General features: G+C 34.4%; 1 protein-coding gene across 11 annotated transcripts in view; it reads right to left on the bottom strand.

The window, feature by feature from the left end:
* The window catches only part of DMD (dystrophin), a 918699-nt gene that overhangs the window by 667468 nt on the left and 228859 nt on the right, over positions 1 to 22372 (bottom strand). For all 11 annotated transcript variants that reach the window (XM_027636380.1, XM_027636395.1, XM_027636430.1 and 8 more), the window contains 2 exons: positions 13173 to 13296; positions 5450 to 5537 (listed from right to left, as the gene is read on the bottom strand). In XM_027636380.1, coding sequence (XP_027492181.1) covers positions 5450 to 5537; positions 13173 to 13296 — 212 coding nt within the window. The remainder of the gene's footprint in view (positions 1 to 5449; positions 5538 to 13172; positions 13297 to 22372) is intronic.

Here is a 22372-nt window from a genome sequence, read left to right as displayed (position 1 = left end):
TTTTACACGTCTTAATAAAATCCAAAAGCAACATGGTCTTCCGTGAGTTTGTGTGTGCATATGGAGATGTAGTACACATAGCTAGATTTTATTAAAGTGTAATGTCTAAGTAACATATAGTGACATGTGAAGAGACAGCATAAACCTGATTGGCATAGCACATCTGAATAACAACAACCACAGATGACCAGGCACATAGATACTGAACCTTAACAACAGCAAGAGCAAACAAGTCTTATAGAAGATAAGACTTTTAACTGTGTTGTATTTCAACAATTTTTTTCCTTTTCTGTTGTGATATTAGTTATAAAAATGCTGTATACCCATAACAGAGAGCAGATTATCTTTGCCACTGTGTTCATGATTACCTCTGAACCTGGAAGACACTGCTTATGAGTTTGGCGGAGTAGATATAAAAAGATCCTTTTATTTAGTCCTCCTTTCCTCTCTTTTCAGCTGCCACAATCTCCAAGGTACCCTTAGGCAAGATTATGATTACCAGGTGAAGTGCAGTCATGGATTCCCCATGCATAATAATACTTTTCACTGCAAGATTTTCTTCAAGGATTCAGAGAGGACTATTCCAGATGACCTTTTCTCTTTTCTTCTTTTTACTCATATGTCCCTCTTAACGTAACATTTAAACATGTGAAAATACCCAATATTCAATTTTTCATTAATTCTTTTCTGTAATATCTAAGCTTTGAATCTAAATGTGATTCCACAAGTCCACAGATAAAAAAAATGCTTTTGCTCTTCATGTTACTGAAGTGGACAGCACAAATCTGGTTTGTGCTGAGCCATGTTTGGTAAAAGACTGCAGAGACACACCTCCATTAGGCAACACAATATCCTACTGAAAGGAAGACCCCACCTGAAAATCTCCATAGCATGTGTTTTCAAACTCTCTTAATTCACAGTCCACTCAGGTAACTCAAAGTTCTCTATCACATGCTGGTGTGTCATTGCCAAAAGGATGTAAGAAAATGGCTATTACTTGCACTTGAAAACATTTGGGCAAGTTTGTAAATTTTTTTTCTTATTATGAAGAAAACTAGTCCTTTGTCTCCTTGAAAATGACAAATTATTATTTGAGAAGGTGATATGAGGGCATAATTTTAATGTTTTTATTTGCTCACTGAACTGCTGAAAATCAAGAATTTCACAGAATTGTTAGGACTGGAAGGGACCTCTGGAAATCCTCCAGTCCAACCAACTGCCAAGGCAGGGTCAGCCTGAGTAGGTGACACAGGAGCTTGTCCAGGTGCGTTTTGAATGTCTCAGAGATGGAGACTCTATAGCCTTCCTGGGCAGCCTGTTCCACCCTCAATGTAAAGAAGTTTTTTCTCAGGTGGAACTTGTGTTTTAGTTTATGGCCATTGATCCTTGTCCTGTTTGAAACCTTCCTCTGTGATAAGTACTGATTTCTTCATTAACTTTAGCAACCACCAGCTTTCATTCATGATGTTAATTAACACTGATCCCCTTGTTCTGTTTCATTTATAGTAGAAAAACATACCAAAAGTTTACAAACAGGTCCAGAAACCATATAAAACCCATTCTCTGGTAAAATATTATTTTATGAATAGTGCATGGTTCATAATCTTTTCATATTCTAAAAGCTTCTGATATAATCATTGAATAAATATACTGTACCCAGAGGAAACAGATCATTATCTGAAGTGTATCTATTAATTTTATTACCTTATATATGGCACATAACAAATTGTGCCTGAACATTTTTAATTGTGCAGCACCTCACATGCAAGTGCTTTTGAATTGCCACTTAATATGAAGTAAATCTTATTAAGTGCATCTATCATTTGCCATGGTTTTGTGATAGAACAATGTAATATTATTGTGGGTTTTGTATCTTTTGACTCCTGTGTGTTAAATAGTAACTCACAAGATAATCTATATCTTCCACAGAACAGTAGCACTTAAATATTAGATGTTTTATCACAACAAATTCATTTGTATTCACTTAAGTACTGCCTATAGAAATTCTCTGAGTATTCATTTTGATGCCCTGTTTATTTTATTCTAAACTACTACAATGGTCAAGTGTTCACTGAAACTGCTAAATTGCTTCACTCATGCATCAACAGATGTGTTATTCCATTTTAGAATATAATTTATAAAGAAAAACAAAAGAGATTTTTTTAACTAGAAAATGGGAGAAATATATAAGTTTTCTTTGACTGTAATCATCAGACTTCTTTGAAAGCGTGGGCAAGGAGAGGTAGAACATAGATCATGTAGAAGATGGGTGGTTGGATAAAGAGATATCCACCAAAACCATCAATGATTTCCCTTGTGATAGGAAAAGTCCTTCAAATGGCAATGTCCAGACACACTGCTTACAAACACAAGAATAGCTATGCTGTGTGACAAGGCAGTTCTTTCTAGTGCAAAATACTTTTGCTGACAATGGCTGAAAACATTTACATAAGGCAAGAATAGTGCCCTGTATAAATGCATTTCCTCAGAATAATTTCTTCTGAGCTAAGAAACAAACAAATGAAAGCTTAAATAAATCAATCCAATCATCTCCAGAATTTGAATCCTACTTTTTGCTTATTCCCTCTCCTATCACAGTAAAAATAAAAGCAAGAAAGTAAATATAAATGATACAACAATGGAGTTCACCACCATTCTGAACTTGCTCTTACAAACCACCAGACAGCTCATCTTTTTATGCTCTTTATCTGTTACATTCAGAATCTCGTTTAGGAGCAGAGGAAGAACATTTTATATATTAACTAAAGCCAGAAATTCAGTGATAGCATAACTGGAATCTTAAAGAGTCTAATTATTATTAGTCCACATCTAATTGACACACAATAAGTGAAATTTAACAATGCAATTAAAATTGTCATCACTTGACTTCTGAACTCATTTATGCTGTAAATTTGTTTGCCTTTTGTAGTCTTTTAATTACAGATTACACTACAAATGCATGACAATCATCAATTGTATCACTGACTGGTTTCCCTAAAGAATAACAAAGGGAGCATCATCATTTTTGATCTGTAAATTGTGGTAGTTAAAAAGGGTTTTCATTCAAAATAACACAGTACATCTTTCCTCCGCTAGATGTTAAACTGCAGACCTCCCACAAATCCATACAGGCACATTAAGTCCAGTTCCTTCCCATGTTATGGAAAAGAGTTCCAGCATTAGAACAGGAAGGTATGAAGGCACAGTCACACTGCTCTGCTTAACACTACTTTGGACATTCTGCAGAACTTTCCTCTTATTCCTAGTGAATCCAGCAGTCAAAAGAAAAAAAATTCTACAAGCCAAAGAAAGACTATAGAAACTTAGTTGAATTACTGTGGAAAATATAAAGCTGCATAACTCTACTACAGTTTGAGATGCAGTATTAAAGTTGTTAATATTTTTACATAACTTTTAGTTCAATGTTAATTGATCTAAATTGTAACCATTAATTTTAATTGCAATAAATGATAATGATTTGGAAGAAAAGACAAATAGAAAATATGTTCTATTCAAAAGTACAATGGCTTTACATGACAGTTAACTTTGTCTAGCCTCAAGGAGTAATTTTGAGCACTTCGCAAGAATTCCATTTGCAGATCCTTTTTAAAATCATCTCATAGTTCTCATCAACTAATGTTAATTATTTAATTCTACTCTCTACCACTGGTAATTACTGCATTCATTAACCATTTCAAACACTATTCTTCAAACTGCCTTTGCATTAGTGGAGCAGCTGAAAGTCCCATAAATATTTAGGGTTTCAAGTCCAGAGGAATCGTTTCTTTTTTCAAAGAGATGGTTTCTTCCCTAAAACCATGGCAATCAAAGATCTTCGTTTTCACAGCCAACTAATCTGTCATCAGTGCTAGCATATTTTTGCTACCAAGGTTACCACAATATATGGCATGACATAGAACAGCTGACAAAGTTGATGAAGCTGATAAAGTCAAAGCTGGCTTAGTTAATCTCCCCTGTACCTGCACCCCAGTTGGAGGATGTGCTTCCTACAAAAAAGGTGTGATTTGTGACATAGTGGAAATATTTATATTCACATCTAGCCACAGTGGAGATCACAATATCTATAAACCATGAATAAGAATGGACCCATGGACTGAGGGAGAAAAAGGAGAATCTTCAGTTAAAAACACATAAGAATAATTAAGGCAGAATGTTAGTCTACTTGATAGTAGACATGTTAGGCAGTGCAGTACCAGGAAAGTATTATCTAATATGGCAGTAGGTTCTGCAACTAAAACCTTGACGTATCAGCACACAAGTTTCAAATGCTTCCTTAAAAGTCATGTACAGTCAGTTCTTCCAGGTAGAAAACATGTTAAAAAAAAAAAAAAATTAGAACTTTTTATGTACTCAACCATAAAACAGCCCAAATTGTTTCAAAGAGAGTGCATATGTTACCAGACTCCCTTCAGTCTATTCAGTGAGCCTGGGAAGGGAACCCTTGAAGCACTTGTTACAGTAATGATAATTAAATATGCACCACACATTAAACAGGACCACTTTTAAAATATTACACCTTTATATTTAAGCAAAATAATTTTAGGCTTCCATCAAATTTCTTTAGCTTGGCCAGTTAGTACCTCAAACTTAAAGCATTTCAATTTTAGCTATTTAATTCTTGGTTCTTCACTGTAACAATTTAGTAGAAAATATATGTTCTGAAGCTCAGTGCATTCATCATCTGTATTTCTGGCAATCATTTCACTATGACAGATGTTGGCCCGTATTTACTTGCAAAGTAAGACATCCTTCAATATCAAGGACAATGGCATGACTTACAATTTTACTTTCATTTTCCTTTCTTTGGGGTTTGTTTTTGCTTTATTTAGAAATTCAAAAGAATTATATAATATCATATAAAAAAGAATGGAAAATCTTACAGCTACTTTTCTTTTTAAAAAGTTGTATATGTTTTTACATTTATCATCTTTGAAAAACCAAATGCCAAAAATTTCTTCCAAATCCCAATGTTGAATTTTCTATGACACAGATCGTTACAGCATCGTTACAGTATATTAAAAAACATACATTTTACATTAAAAATCAGGAAGCACTTTTTTTCAAACTGTTTAAAGTAATGCCTTCAGAGCTTTTCTAACTCAGATGTGTTAAAGTACTTCAAAAGCTTAGCATGCTCACAAAATAAGATTACAACTTAAGTCTCTCCACAGAACAGATTGTTAATATACAGTTCATTACTGTGAGCAACTTTTACACAGATTTCTTTTCATGGTACTAAAGTGGTAAGACTTTTTTTTTTTTCCTCTTTTCTAATTAACAGATTTAACATTCAGAAATAATAAAATAAATATAAGGCAATATCACTTTACTGTTCCATTTGGACTAATATAATTCTTGTGATAAATATAAACCTGCACGTTTATCAAATCTGTAAGAAGATTATCTAAACCAACTCCCATGTAATTACCATTCACCATCTGTTCCACCAGGGCCTCAGCTGATCTGCTGGCATCTTGCAGTTTTCTGTACTTCTCAGGCTTTTCTCGCTGGATGGCCTGTAACATGACAGGAAAGGTGAGTATTTCAATAGAGGGATCTTGAAGAAGAAAGTAATTAATCTCAGGGATGCCTTCTGATTTCTCAAGACCATTTACCCCTGATATTGCCCTGCCTGCCTCCCGAATTGCAATGAAAACAAGCAGGTACCACACATAACCAGGAAGGGAGTCAAATACAAAAAATGGAGAGTCAGAATGCAACAGAGCTGAGAACACAACAGTATTTTACAGACAAATAAAAGAAGTACAACCTAAGAGCTAGTCAAAGCCCAATATTTCAAAATAAAAATATTCATTCAATAGAAATTCCTTGTGGAAGAATAGAGTAGCTTATTTCTCATGTTAACAGCAAAAACTGAGCATGCTAACCAAATCACAGGGATTCATAGCATACTACAGTATTGAACCCATATACAATTTGATATTGTATGATATTGTGTCATGTTACTACTTTTATTGGAAAAAAACAACCCTGACCCTGTAAAATGCTTATTAAATAGATATCTAATGTATATAAGACCATATAGAGCAGACATCCATCCATGAGTTATTGAGTAAGAGAGTCAACTGCAGATTTAATTCAGGCTTCTCATTGTAGCCAATACTCCTGATTCACCTCTCTGTATGCAAAAATTTCTCACCTATGTTCAGGCTTGCACTCAGGTCAGTTGTTAAGGCCTAGTAAAAGCTAGCTGCTAAAATTACAGGATATAGAAGAAATCTAAGTTTAAATTTCATTTTACATTAGTAGCAATACTAGTGGAAAGTAAACTCATTTTAGATCTGACAGTCCATCAATGCTGTCTTGTAATTAACATCATGAAGTCACTTCATTGATTTTAAACTAATTTAGTAGCATAATTTAGGTGTAATTTAGAAGCTCTAAATCAGAAACCCAAAGAAGCAGCATGGGGCCACAGTCAAATTTGATACCAAAAATAAAAGACTATATACCTCCCAGAGATTCTGACCAACACAGTCTCCCAGAAATCAAGAGTCCCTCACTTTACTGCAGCAGATACACACATACAAGTGCCTATGTCCCCACAAGTCCTACATGGTATACATGGAAAGGTAACACACAGTCCTGGATGCAGCTTCTCAGACTGGCTGAACCCATTAGGCTTCCTGATCACCTTATTTATTCCCACAACAAAGGGATGTGCTAGGTGACTGGACTCTTCGGGGGAAAAGGTTCCTTAAACTGGAAAGAAAGCTCAAGTAGGTGTCCAAGAATGCAGGATTTTAGTAAAGGAACCTTATATGCTTACACCAGAAAATGCTATTTTTCAAATAAATAGTTATGCCTACGGAATTAATATAAACACCTTTGCACAAACTCTCTTAAAATAATATTTAAAGTGTAATGCTTTAGACATCTTCAGTTCAATAAGAAAGAGCTCCCTGAATGACTTCTGTATGTGAGGAGACATTCAGAACTTGAAAGAGAAATTTTCAGTTAAATTAACGCTTTTCCACAGCCTACCTATAACTGACATTCATTTGTGCATATAGAAATGGTTAAATAGCAGGCTTTCTAACATTACCTCGAAGCTTCTATTAAACACTTTCACTAATACAATTTTGAATAAATAAAATATATAAAGAAAGGTTACTAAGAGAATAATTAGGGATGAAAATATTTTGGATTTTGTAAACATATCTTTAATGCATCAGTAAATTATCACTGAAAGATTATGTATATTAGTCCCAATAAGTTAAAGATGATTATATTAATTATCTGTAGTTTTTGTAGGCCAATAAAATCTTGTACCATTTCACTGTACAATTTAAATATTTTCCAAATTAAAGTCTATTAATTCTCTGCAGAGATCCAAATTTTCTTACAGAATCTTAATTAATACTACTCTGTCTATAATGTCAGGTATACTTAACATGAGAATAACTACAGAGAACTGAAATGAATCAGTAGAACACTAAAATATACTGAAAAAAATCTACTCTGTAGAATGTCTGTAATGCCAGGTGTGTAATTATCATGAGAGAGCACAAATGAATCATAAAAACTCCTCATAAAATATACTAAAACTTATCTTTTTTACATATAAAAATTATATGACATCAGAGTTTGTGGAGGTTTACCCCTCAGGACCCAGTAACATGCTTTATGTGCAAGAAAATGTGGAGAAATCTCCACCTCTCTCCTGAAAGATTAAAGTTTCCAGGTCCTGGTAGAAAATATAAGCACTATATTTGAAGTCCTTAAATAAACATAAAAATTTCTTACATATTAAACTTTCTGTCAATTATTTTTCTCCATTCATTTTTATGTAATTAGCATATATTATGAAAATGAAGGTCCAGCACCAGTTACAAGAAGACAATTGCTTACACACAAGAAAGCACAGTGCAAGCCAAAGGAGAAAAGCCTGTCTTCTTGTTCCTTGTCCAAAGACAAATTATGTGATCCTGGCAGAAGGGAGGAAATTCACTCTAGTTACTTACAGCACTAACCACACAGTCCTGGTATCAGTCTGTACACGTTGCCATTCTATGCTGAACTTGCAAACTGCGTCTTGGATTTTTAAGATTTTAAAGAAGGATTTCCATAACCTTGCGTAAAGTGCCTAGAAATGAAGGGAGCAGTACTGGAAACATCTCTCATCTATATCTTTGGCTCCACTTTCTTTATTTTTTGCTGTACTGAAGGGAATCATACTCTCAGCTCAGGTTTGATCGTGACACCAGTGGAATTGGAAAATTTTGAAGAGGTTTGTGAAGTTTTGAAACTCTTAGATTCTGTACACACCTGTAATAGACATCTTTTGACTCTAGTGGCAAAGCCACTTCAAAGTATTTCCAAATATTTACTTCCTCCTTTTTTAACTATTTTTTGTTTTCTGTAAAAGATTTTTTAGAAAAAAAGACACCAATAAGAGAGTAAAAGTTTGGCTTTACGGGCTTTTGCCCAAGCAGGGATTAATTCTCTTTTGGACTGCTTTCTAACAAACAATGTAAATGTATTATAGCCTAGTCTTAATTGATTGAAAGACATTATAAATTCATCTTTAGCTAAATGCCAGCCAAAGGTGGAAAGGCTATTTTCAGAATACTAAACATTTTATTTGACCTTGGGACTTTAGTTGGCGGTTAATGACTTCGTAACCTAGAAAATTCTGCTGGTAGGAGAAATTTGGATGTTATTCATGTATTAAATCAACATCCTACTTTTAGAGCTCTGTGAAAGGGTGTAGGGTAGTATTTACCCTCTGACCTCCCGTGATGGTGACCAGTTACCCCTGAGGGCAGGAGAGGGCAACATTGTCATCACTAGCTCTGACTGTGATTCATTTCTCAAATATACAGGCCCAACAAAGCATGTCTGAAAAAGGTCACTAAAACAAAACAAACATAGGAGAATGGAGTTACTGAGAATGCCAAGAGAACAAATTTAATTGTCTGGAATATCTGACATTTTCCCTTACATCTGTTCCTTATATGTTTATCTTTGATTCTGAAATTCTAGGTGCTGCTTCTTGGCTAACCAAAACTCCTTTCAAAGAGTTTTATTTCCAGTTTGTTGTTATATAATCTGAAATCTGACTTATTAAGCAAGATTTTCTATCAAAAATTGTGGGTGTTTTTTTTGCACCTGAATCTTCCTATATTTGAATTTGTAATATTGAAAGCTTAAGAACACAAAAAGGTTGGAGTCATTGTTTGGTCTATTTTTAGTAAAATACACATACTAACTGTAAACTTTTAATGATGCGATGCAGCATAACAATTTTTCCAGCATTAATGTTTGGATGTCTTCATTATTTAGGAGTAGTATGGTTGTACAACAATGAAACTTCTATTCCTATGGCATCCCAGTCTCTCTGGTCAGGTAAGGCGAAGGCCTTTGTAGCAGGGAAATACTATAAATATTTTTGCTTCTTCCCAAACACAGGAATGGACTTTTGCACATGTCTAATATATTCAAGCTACATAATAGATCTGCCAAAGGCTAATTTCCTGCCAGGATATGAAGAGCAGCTGGCTTAGCAAACAGTGTCATCGCATTTCATACAGCCTGCTCTTGGCTCTGTCTCCCCCAGGCCTTCTCTGAGCTGGGATGAGAGTAAGCTTTTGCACTTGATCCATCATCAGTGATGGCAAAAGAGATTTCTTTGTGGCTTTCATTTCTGACGTCTGTGTCCCTCCATCACGCAGCAGATGCTCTTCTACTAAATCTTGTGGAAATGACCCCTCATCCATGAAAAATAATGGGCAGGAGCAAGCTGCCACAAGAAAAAAAAAATCCTAGTAACCTTTCCTCAAAAGAACAGCAGGAAAGAAAGTAATTATAAAAAGGGCCTAGGACTCAGCACTTGCTATGGTAGGGAATATATGGTAGATTTGATGTCAGTCAAGCACTGGTGTTCTGTGCTGCACCAATGTATATGTTGTCATATGGGGAAAAAACCCTAAATAAGACAGTAAGGGTAAAATGGGACTTCTGCATGCATGTGTACATAGTGGCATGCATGCTCATACAACAGTGGTGTACGACTACGTATGTCATTACATGTCCTGGTTTTGGCTGGGATAGAGTTAATTTCTTCTCAGTAACTGGTACAGTGCTGTCTTTTGGATTCAGTGTAAGAATAATATTGATAACATTGATGTTTTGGGCTTTGCTAAGTTTTGTTTGTCCTAAGTCAAGAACTCTTTTGTGTCTCATGGTCTGCCAGTGAGGAGATATATAAAAAAACCCAGAAAAGTTGGGAGGGGGCATAGCCAGGACAGGTGATCCAAACTGGTCAAAAGGGTATTCCACACCATAGAATGTCATGCTCACTGTGTAAACTGGGGGAGTTACCTGGAAGGGGGGTCAATCTGAGTTCAGGGATGGGGTCTGGCTTTGGTCAGCTGGTGGTGAATAATTGTGTTGTGTGCATCAGTTGTTTTTTGCCTTTTTTTCCCTTTTTATTATCATTATTATCATTTAATATAATTGTATTTACTTCATTTCAACTATTAAACTAGTCTTGTTTCAACCTGCAAGATTTACTTTTGTTTCTCCTCCCCATTCCACCAGGGTGGGTGAGGGGAGGTGAGTAAGCAGCTGCGTGGTGCTTAGTTGCCAGCTGGGTTTAAAGCACAACAGCACAATAAAATCTATTTCAACTATCGCTCACATATGTTTTCCTTATTTTGCATTTCATCTTTTTTTTATATGCCTTCTTAAACTTTACTAGTGATTATAATATGTTAAAACCCACAGTATCTTATTTTCCATTGATTTGAAGCTCATTTTGAGAGAATTGAAAGGAAAAGTTTTAGCAAGCATCAATGAAACTGTTCAAATCAATGAACTGAACAGTACTTTCTGCTTTGGCTATAGTTTTAGGGATAGATACAGAGAAAAGACCAGGAAAAGCCAAATCAGGATAAGTTTTAAAAGCCGGCAGTTATAAAAACTTGGTTTTTAAAAGTTTTTTTTAAAAAAAACATGTACAAAGACTTCCACTAACTGAAAACCATTTGATATAGAATCCATGTAGTATTTGTCAAGTGCCATCTTTCAGAATTCTCTCTATCAAATTAATACATGTAATGAGAAGGTTTTCTCCCTTAGAATACTTAGAAACTTCTAAATGTAACTTGATTTTCTCAATAAAAATGTTAATTTAAAAAGCAGTGACACCTTTGAAATTAAAACGAGCCTTGGTCTTTAAAAATATTTTCAATGTAATGAAGGATGCATATTGATTTTTCTTGTATCTATTTAGAATTAATGGTTTGTCTCAGACTGCTCCTGATACAGAGCAGATCCTTTTCCGCACTACTTTACTGAAAAGAAGCTGGAAATTGGTCTCTTGACAATTCAGTTATTTGATTTCCAAAGAGGTCAAAGGAACATCTTTGCTATCTCCTGCTATTCTGAGTGTCTTGAATTCAAACTTACAATGCTCATGCGCTGGTCAAATACTACAACTCTTCCTCCAGTTTTATATATGTCTTATATACGTTTTCACCAACTGAAATGAGACCCAAACAAATGTGGCAGGTAGTGGCTTCCCAGCCCCAACATTCTCTCTCAGAACCAGCAAAGGCGAGGCAAGAGCTAGTGGCAACTCCAGCTGGGACCAAAGGAGGGGCTGTGGTTCACCTTCCTCCACCCCTTTACCTGCAGTGATCACCACCTACTTGGAAGCAAAGAAAGGGTAGAAGGAGGAAGGTGAACCGTGGCTCCCGGATCCTTTAATGCTTTTATAAAGTCTTAGAAACTGACAATATAAGGTGGAACATCATGTTAGTTAGGGAAACCTGACAGTGCAGGTATCCAGTGTAATATATAGGCCAAGATGAGCTAATTTCCATCCTTGAAAATTATACGTTCCTCAAGATGGGAATATATGAAAGGGAGATGAGTATTCTGTTTCTATTTTTTCCACTTTTTTTCTTTTTAAATTTAACCTACAATGAAGATTGAAGAGCTCAGAAAATTAACTGTATATTTACATATTAGATGAATCCCAGTAACTCAGTATGGAAGCACTTGAACCCATCAAATCTACTCTGTATATTTGATCTATTTTGCATATATATATGTATTTATGTACATTTCATGTACCATGAAGTGGTGGCATGAACTAAATTCAGGATATTAAATTTTAATGAGTACTTTCCAGTAGTAATATTATGACAATATTACCAACTAAAATTGTTGCAAGAAAACTATGATTTAACATGAAATTTTAAAATTTATATTTAAAATCACAAGGTTCCATGTTCCTTAATCTTATCTTAGCTGATTTATGAGAAAAATGAGAAAAAACAGCAGCAAAACCAACTTCAATACAGTAACTTGTTCCTTCTGTAGGTGTTCTAGGAGTATTTATCACCATACGTTTTAATGAAGTTCCATAATACACTATGCTACTATAAGAATTAATCATCAAAAAGAATTCCCCTTTCTCTTACTTGGAAAAGATAGGCATTTTGTCACTGATCTACAAAAAATAAATAGGGAAGAAAATTTGTAATGGTTTAGTTTTCAAGGGCTAAATCCAGTCATTCAGACTTTAACACATATACACAAGCACAGCTACTCCTTAAGCAGTGCAGAATGATTAATTCTGACAGAAGTAGACAAGAACAGTTTTTGATTCAGGCATGTTACTACAATAGAGTAAAAAAAAAAACAAACCAAACAAAAAAACCCTGTGGAGGCTGATGATTTTCACAGATACTTTACAGCACTGTAAAAGAGGATAGATATAGATTTTCTTTAGTGTACACTAAAGTGACACTTTTCACTTTCTTCAATTTATGCATATGTAACGTCTAATTAAGTTCTTAGTATAGAGTGATGATGCATATTTAAAAAATGATATATAGGCTTTGATTTAACTTTACCTAAGACTTTCGTAAATCTAGAATACCTTAATTACATATGAATATGTATGAACAACAACAAAAATAATCTATGTATTCACACAGCCTATGTAGCAATTTTGGTGCCAAAACCTGAAATTCACAGAAATAGCGAGCACTTCTAAATTTATCTTGGACAATCAATGCTTGCCAGTCTGCATTTGAACCCACTTAAACTTGGACTTTGAAAGCCCTTTGACAAGCTAATACAGACTAACAGACGTATATACAAGCACTTTCTCCTACATTGACTCGTTCTCTGAGATCTGAGAGATTGCCTTCTTTCCGAAAGATTGCAAACTCGGGACTCTGGAGCACGGCTTCGGAGCGGGTCATCCAGCTGTGGAGCTCTGTTGTGTCAGAGTCAAACCTACAAGACAGAAAAGTGCAAGGAGACATTTAATTTCCACAAAGTTTCCGAAAACAGGATTTCACAGTAAACATGTTTAACCCATTGTTTAAACAAGCGAATAAGCAGCAATTTCTCTCAGCGAAAGACAGTTTTAAACCCCCATATGTCATTAGACAGTTCATGAAACTATTCAGTCTAAAATTTAGGAGCAAAGCAACACTTTTTCATTTTTAAGACCCTGATTTGACAGCCAAACAGATGCAGTAATTTTCACAATAAGGATTCTAATTTTTCAAGCTGATGTTTTTAGAAGACATGAAACAAATGTCTCTCAGAGTGCCACAAGTCCAGTCGGCTTAGCTGAGGATGTAAGGCCTATCTGGCTGACTAAATGCAGCCTTCAAACCTGTGAGATTTCTGTCCCAGCTTGTGCTGAGGATATTATGAAGGATATTCAAGCAGAATATTTGACTATAAGAAAGGACCCTCTTCTGATTAAATCAAATTTGTAATCACTAAAAAAAAAAAAAAATAATTTTCCTACAGTTAAAGCTTTAGAAATTGAAATTAAGATCCCCAACTCTCTGCACATACTTTATAACTAGTTTTTACTCTACAGTCCTCTTTATTACAGTCTAGATTTTTTCATCAATGCCTTTAAAACCGATCTTAATTTTTGTTAACAAGATAATGTGTCAAAATGCAGATATTTAAATTACTGATGTATACAAAATTCAAATGGTGATTCAGTATCTACTGTAGTTTTTAAAACAAGAAGCTTCAGACAATATTTTTTCTCAGTTGTGCCACACTGTCTGATTGATTGCATTTCTTTATTGAACTATATGTTTTAATATTTATATCTAATTTTCCTTCTGCGGCAATACAGAGAATGCAATGGAACAGAAGGACCTGGGGGAAAAAAAATCCTATCTGTATCTTTAGCTTGCTTTGAGACTACAGTTTGTATCATTTGCATACAACTGAAAATCTGCTAACAACAGTAACTTGAACAATTATACCCTTGGAGGATCTAATTATTTTATAAAAATATACTCCATTTATACAAGATCTAAAATGTAAGGATGTAAGGTAAAATCAGGTGCTACAGCATTCTACATATACTGAAATGAAAACTGAATCTGAGAAACAGTTCCATGCTTTATCTAATATTTATGCCTTCCTTTTCTCCTTCTGCACTGTGATTTTTTTATTCATAAATAATGAAAGCAAAAGAAAGAAGAATCACACACTGTCTTAATCCCAGTCCAACATCCTATATTCAAATTATAAACTCCTAGGAATAATTTTGATAAAACAATTCCTGATAGTACTATTTGAGTGCTCATCAAAGGAGAAAAAATGTGACTGTGAAGTAATAGAAGGTGCAGAAATCTTCATTTTTATAAAGTACTACAAGTTCAGAGGCAGGAGACAAAATTCCCAGATGGTTCAAGCAATCTCTGTGTTGGTAACAGATTCTAATCCCTGAACTCAAACTACACTCCCAGTTAAAGGTTTCCTACCTCAGCTCTATTTCTGATCATTAAATCAACTGTAATTCTTGAAACATAATGTTATGCAAATTATAACTGCATATCTGAGGATCACAAAACACTAGAAGTCTGATAACAATGAAGACAAGTTTTTCAATCCCTCAGTACCAAAATCCCTTGATTACAGGTAAAATTGCACGACTTCTAGTATTTGCTCCATTCTGAAACTGCAGGTAAGCAAGACTGGTGAGACCATCTCCCTGAAAATTAGCCTGGTGTTACCCCAGTATAGGATGGAAACTGGCAGAGCAAAATATTTACCAGTGATCATTTCTTAAATAAAAGGACTTAGCCCTTGTCTCTGCAACACCTTCCTTGGAAGAGAAATGGGAGCATTTGGGACAGTTTTGACAGTACAACAAAATAATCAGGAACACATCTCATGGCCCACTGAGCCATCAGATGGTGATAAGTATTAGACACAGATCTTTAATGTCCCTTCCAACCCAAAGCATTCAATAATGTGATATGATTCTCTGATATGACAGAGCTGATCTCACATAATGGATGGCTCTGTCACTTGGAGTTTCTTCTGGAGATAAATATAACTCCACAAACAAAGCCTACAGCTCAAATAAAAGGGCAATAAAGAGGGGACAGAAAAGAATTAAAATACATAAAAGTCTTCTAAGTAGCATTTGCAGTACATAAATATCCTTAAGATAAAGATGCTTTTCAATTACCGTGGGGAAAAAAAATTCTCTCATGTTCAGCTTGTATAAAAGGAGGAAATACAGGTAGAATGTGGCATTCAAACATTCCACTATAGTAATTGCATATTTCATTTCTGAGGACAGCTGCAATTACAAATTATATTATCTCTAGACTGGTATAAAAGAATCAATAGAATATTTAAATCTCCTAAGTACAACAATACTTTTGACATAAAATAATGCAAGATTACCTTTCGGATCCAACAAAGTTTAACGCATGTAGAATTTGTAAAAATAAATCTATAGAAGACACTAAACCAAAAATCACTCGAGAAATTATTCTAAATAATTACCTTAATTTACTGTGCACATTGGCTTGCTCCCTACCTAAAAATTTAATTTGAAGCAGAGGATTTATTCTTTATGCAGCACTCACGGTTTTGTTTTCCAATTAGTCTTTTCTACGGCTGTTCCACAAGAGAGATACCACCTTTAACTGGTCCTACTGCCCTCTCTTTACAGGCCAGTACATGTCAGCTGAGTCCAAATAGAGTCTCTTTTTACTGCAGAGCATGTTTGAAAAAGCATCTTCACATTTTTAGTCCACGCTGTTCAAATTTTCATGGAAATCCTCCACAAATTGATTTTCTGGATCATCCTAAGCCATATGTCCACTTCAGATTCCCATTCCAAACTCTCTTACTGAGATCACCATGTATTTGTTCAAAATTAATTCCCTATTCTGGCGGTTTTCCTTTTCTGTATTAAATACATTATAAACCTTGCCTTTGAGGTATTTCACAACTTAGTTGCGTCACGTTTTTCTCTTTCTGTGCAGGAAACTTCAACCCAAACACCCAGCAGAGTATGATACTCTAGTCCTAATAGAAGTTCCCTATCTAATCAAATAACTTCTGGAAATCACTAAGTTTATTTTGTTTATATTTCACAATCAAAACAAATGTAATTTTTTATTAATACTGAAAGGGTCAACTGACTCTAAACCTTCAGTTTCTGCAATATACCTTATAAAGGCCTATTATGGTTCTTACAGCCACCATCATCTAGAGAAAGACAATTGTATATTTTAAATTTATATTTCTGCCATTTCTTACATACTGCCACAGTAAGATGATGACGCATACTTACACAAACAAATTCAGTGTTGAACAAGTTCACATAGGAACACAAGGCATGAAGTATCTTGCTGTCATGTGGCCATCATGGTGTATAATCTTATCTCTAAACTGAATGAATTTTCGACTTAAAACTGCTACTATTTTACAGCTACAGTGGTTTCAGTACTTTATTCTTTCAACAGGCACAATTTCCTTCACTCATTTGTTTTTTCAGTTCCCTCCCCAAACAAAATCACACTGGGCCTGTCACCACTGTGTATCTTGGACAGACATAAGACCACTTGCCTACATATTGAGCTGGCAGGGAACGATACAACTTTCATCCAAGCACCACATTACTGAATTATTTCATTTCCATGTTTGGACTGAAATGCCCACCTCACCAGAGGTCTTTCTCAGCTTGTAGCTCCTCACTGCCTAGAACATATCAAAGAACAACTCTGCAGTATACGATGCCCATTGGCAGAATTACTCTGAGATAAACTAAGTCCCTGCTGCCTGTCTTCCTCCTCTGTATTTGTAGCTGACGAACCATTAGCTTATAAACAGACTTGTTCTTATCACCTAATTCAACAGCTGATTAATCCTAACAAATATTTTTACCGTCCTACTTTATTTAGGTCAGTTGTCAAATAATTTTATTTCCTTTTGGAATGATACTCTGAAACTCCTTTTACACTTCTGATGCTATTCAGTTTAGCCTCATCAGCATTATGACCAGCACATTTCTGTAATGCACACCAAGGCATGAAAGGAAATACTAGATTGATCCCAAGTGTGTATCTCCAACAGAAACTTCAATAGTACCATCTTATTAGTCTCATAGTTTTCCTTCTTTAGTTGACCATCCATCTTGCCACTGGGGTACTGTACCTTCCCCAGCCAGAGCAGTAATTCCTAAACTGTAACAAGGAATGCTTTGCAGAAAATCTGATAGATACATGATATGTAAGCAAACCACTTCCAGCTAAGGCAAATGAAAATCTAGAGGTTTTTTTAGAGCGTGTTCATTAAAACCATTTGCCTGCAGCAAACAGCCAGTGACTAGAGGTGGAAAGTAGTTTTAAGTCCATGGTTTCCAGTAAGAGCCCGCTGGTACCACTCCTATAATATAACAGGTAATTTCAGATGCTAAAAGTGAAGAATACAAATTCTCAGTGTATTTATCACTATGCTATTTCTCACCTCACAAACAGGATAAAGGGTTGAAATTAATGAGCATTAAGAGGTTATAAAGAGTCCATGTTACAGACCTCAACACACCCATACTTCTTACACTCCAAATGAAAATATTTACATCATAATAATTTTTCCTTTGATACATTTTTCTATGGAAATCCAAACTTTTCTAAGAAATGAATATATACTATAATCTCAAATATAATAATTTGTAAAGAAATGAAGGCTTTTGTCTTTTCAAAAAATTGTTTTAACACTTGTTAAATAAAAAAACCACTAGATGGAGCAACTATCTTATTTTAAGATTCCTTCCTCTTCAAAGGGCATCAAGTCTCTTTCAAATCTTCAGATTAACATTATACCCATAATAATATTATAACAAATAGACTTTCCTTGGAAACATTAGGAAGCATGTACAAAGTTATTTACTAAATGGCTAAGAAAAGTATCTTTGGACATTAGTCAAGCACATTAATAGTACAAATATGCTTAAATTAAATGTTAAGCATCTCTAACATGTTTACTGTTTAAAAACTTTACATGAACAATTTTCAGATTTTTCTACGATACACAACTAACCTGTTTTTCCCCCAAATATGTAAATACCATGAAAACAAATGTTACTTTGCAATCCTTTCTCCTATTTACATTCTTTCTTCATTCTATAACTTCAGTGGTGTTACATTTATCTCTAGTCCTAATGCCTAATACATACTTTCAAGATTTGAATATACAGGTCCAAGTATTTTATCTGTCTCAGTTGCAAATTGATTCTTTTGGGAAAACGAGCTTTCCTTTGCCTAGTAGCAGAACTTAGTATGTGCCTGAATTACTATGACATTTTGAAGCATTACTTTTGAGGTAGTTTTAGATTTTTTGAGGAGGGTAGAGGTGGAATAAAAAAAACCATAATCTGCTTCTTATCTATGCTGTCCACCACTTATGGTAAAAAGTTGTTTTAGGAGGCAAGAAAAATCAACAGCTACTTTCCCATGTATTCATACCACAGTGAATTGGAGCAATGGAAATGTGGCAGTCAGTCCCATGTATGCTATTGGTCTACAGGTCAAATTGCTTCTCCTCAATTTCTTCAGTATAAATGGAGATTCTCATACTTTCAATCCTGCCAAAGTACTTGCAAATATAAAAGTAAAAAGCTTTCTAGAGAGTTTGATGCTTCAATCTTAGCCATTCATTTTTTTCTCCTCAGCTTGGAAGTTGGAGACCATACTCTTACATTAACTCAATATTCACAGTGGCCAAACTACTCTTTCTTCCTCCTCGAAGAGGTTTCTAGAATTTCCAAAATATGTAGTTCACAGAGAAGAAAATCTAGAGTACAAATCTTTCAAAACATGTGGCAATTGAGCCTGATGCATTTATTTCAGGCATACTCTTTTACAGCAACAATGCTGACTAAAGCTTGAGAACAGATGAAAGAAGCTGACGAAACCTGAAGCATTATTGGCTACCTCAAAAAAGCCCCAATGTGTCTTTCCCTCCCAGGTCCAAAAACAGCATAAAGGGTGTTGTAGTGTGACAGCAGAAAGCAGCCAATGCAATCTGTTTATTCACCTTCAGAAGCCTCTGACAAGCCTTTGATAATTGCTAGGGTTTTTTTTTTGCCAAACAAAAGCTAAAGAGTACATAAACATCAAGTATTAGTCATTAAGTGCTCAGGGAAAATTTTGAATGTAAATACACACATAGTATAGAACAATGTAGGAGAGGTAGGTTGAGAAACTCCATCCTCTTGTTTATTTAAAAAATCAAAAGGTATGCAGTACTATGAGCTTTGCTTGCCCTTGGGTGAAGCTACAACTAAATACATACAAAACCCCCTGAAAGATCTTGTGACCAACAACGGACTAACAAAATAAATGACTTGCTGTTAGGGAATACAACCATGAGATTCTCCAAGCAAAAAAACGTATTGATCAAAAAGGTGTCTAGTAACCAATGAGCATAGATACTTTAGCTGAGCACACAAATTTTAAGATGAGTTTTCTTCTCCCATTATTACGTTTATACTTAGTATCAATTTACTTTTTCTTGTCTTTGAGAAAGACAACACCATACTGTTAAACGTATTCGATTCCAAGACTGCATTTTTACATATTAATTAAAAACAGTAACAAAAATTGTTATTTTAAGCTGTAATTTAAATTGGACTTCCTAGAGAAGAAAGGTCTATACGTTGTTGTTTTTTCCTTTTTGGTCTGTTCAGTCAGAAATGCCAAAAAGATTATCTCAATAGAGAAATCTTGCCTTCAGATAGCACAACCATCATTCAACCTGCTGCCCAGCTGTGGACATCTGTAACATTGCTTACTTTGCACATTATCATAATGTAGGTCTGCTCAGAGGTATAACAGTCACATTGAACTAGTTCTCATGTGCTGGTACAATTACATTGTTAAATCCAGTAACTTCTGCACAAGAGACGATAGTAAGAGCATATTAAAGTGTATTAAACAATTAAATCCCTTCTTCATTCTACATTTCAGATTTCTTTCCTGTCAGATTAAAATAAAAATCTAACCTATGCAGCAATGAAAAGGACTCTGATTTTAAATATATAAAAGAAACTACAACTTACTCAATTATCTAAAGTCATCCTAGACAAAGATTGAGAACCAAAGATTTTTCCATCTTGGCTCTTATACAAAAATTAAACAGAAATTACATGATGAATGTCTATCTCTTAGATATCATTAAAATAAATCAAAATCTGTCAAAACCTAGTATGCATAGTAAGAAAAAATAATACTCTTTACATTTGGTAGAAGATATGCCAATAATATATCTACAAGGAATCACAGTCTCAAATTTGATAATATGTCCTATTTTCTGCACAAGGATCAATCAAATTTAAATATAACATTGCTATTTGCAGTGCTTTAAACAGACAACAGTTAAAACACTTGAAGAATTTATAATTCTCAGTTTATATAAAAAAAAGGGATTTCAGAACATAAACAATTCCCATAATCCAGCTACTTTTTGCCTTCTGGTAGTTTGTTTGCACAAAGATTATGAAGTCTGTAGTCTTCTGTATCATGCTTATTTTATTTTCAGTATTAAGGTAAATCAAAAGAAAATGATCAAGGAAAAGGTATGCTAACATTACATATACTTGAGCTGAGAAAGGAATTTCTACTGCAAATTGGTTTCTGACTTCATAATAAACTACATATAGCAAAAATTTTCTTGCAGAATTGAATAATATAGGTTTAAAGAAATCATTCTACTTCATTTAGTTTTAACTAAGATAGTGCTTTCCTTTATAACAGTAGTCTTTTTTACTTCCTTATCAAGTAAGATCATTCCAAGAACATTCCGTTTGGAAAAAGAAAAAGTGAAATGTTTTAAAATAACAATTATTGAAATACTTCAAAACTGCAGGAAAATTTTCATTCTTAACTTTTCAATTTCAAAATAAAGAACATCACTATTTTCATGGTAGGGATCATGCTATAATAAAGGTTTACTCTTGCATAAAAGCCAACAGGGCCTCGATCCTGGTTCACATCTTTGCACATTACCACTGAAATATTAACAGGAGTGCTAATGCTTATAATTTCTGTTAAGTAACAGCAATGTCATCTAAGAATTCCTTGAAAACATTCAAGAACTGCAAGTCTGTTGATAGTCATCAGTGTGCATTATTTTGAGTTCTTGGGAACATATTAGCAAAATACAACTCTCACTATTGAATGGTAAACTGGGATATGGGAAAAACAGATTCCAAACTAGGACTCTGGAGATAGATTCAATTCATTCAAGTTAAGCTAGTGAAGTTACTTATTTAGGATAAGCACTTTCCATAGTAGCACATATCCAGTTTAACAAAGAGGAGTGAATCACTCTTCTTACATCACATACACAGTCTTCTTAAATAACGTAGCTCAACTAGAAACCTTACTTTTAGAATGATTAAAGAGATAAATCCCATTTCAGATGCTTATGTGTAAGCAAGTACCTATTTTTTTCAATTATATAATCCTTCAATTAAAAAAAAAAAAGATTTCTCCCATTCTTGGTATATTTCATTCTTCTTAATAAGTTAAATACTATTTTACAAGAAAATACCTTATCCTTGTGAACACATTGAACAAACAAAGGTATTTTCTATGGAAATGAGACACTCAATGCAGTTTCAGGTCACTTTCAGGACTTAAATCTGTTACCTTGGAATTCATGTTTATTTGGATATCAAAAAATATTTCCCAAACAAACATCACAGTGAACATTTGAAGTCTAGCTTCTTAGCACCTCATTTAGAAACTTACTGTTTGAGCCAATTCTACTTAAACACATTAAATTTTTTTCTCATGACTTCAACCAATGTTTAACATCAGTTGAAAATCCCTTGTCACTTGTACTTGAGCTACACAGGAAAAAATAATGGTAATGCACATTTCACCAAATATTAACTACCTCTGCAGAACTGTTATTTCTGCTGCTGACCCACAAACACAAAAAAATACACGAACTTTAGAAACTAGACAATATCTGCATTATTAGTATTCTAACCACTCTTCTTAAAGAATGTAAAAAGCTAAGA

The sequence above is a fragment of the Corapipo altera genome, unplaced genomic scaffold (genome assembly GCF_003945725.1).
Source record: "Corapipo altera isolate COAL_440 unplaced genomic scaffold, ASM394572v1 0, whole genome shotgun sequence".
Classification (NCBI taxonomy): domain Eukaryota; kingdom Metazoa; phylum Chordata; class Aves; order Passeriformes; family Pipridae; genus Corapipo; species Corapipo altera.
This window is presented reverse-complemented; position numbering and strand designations above follow the sequence as displayed.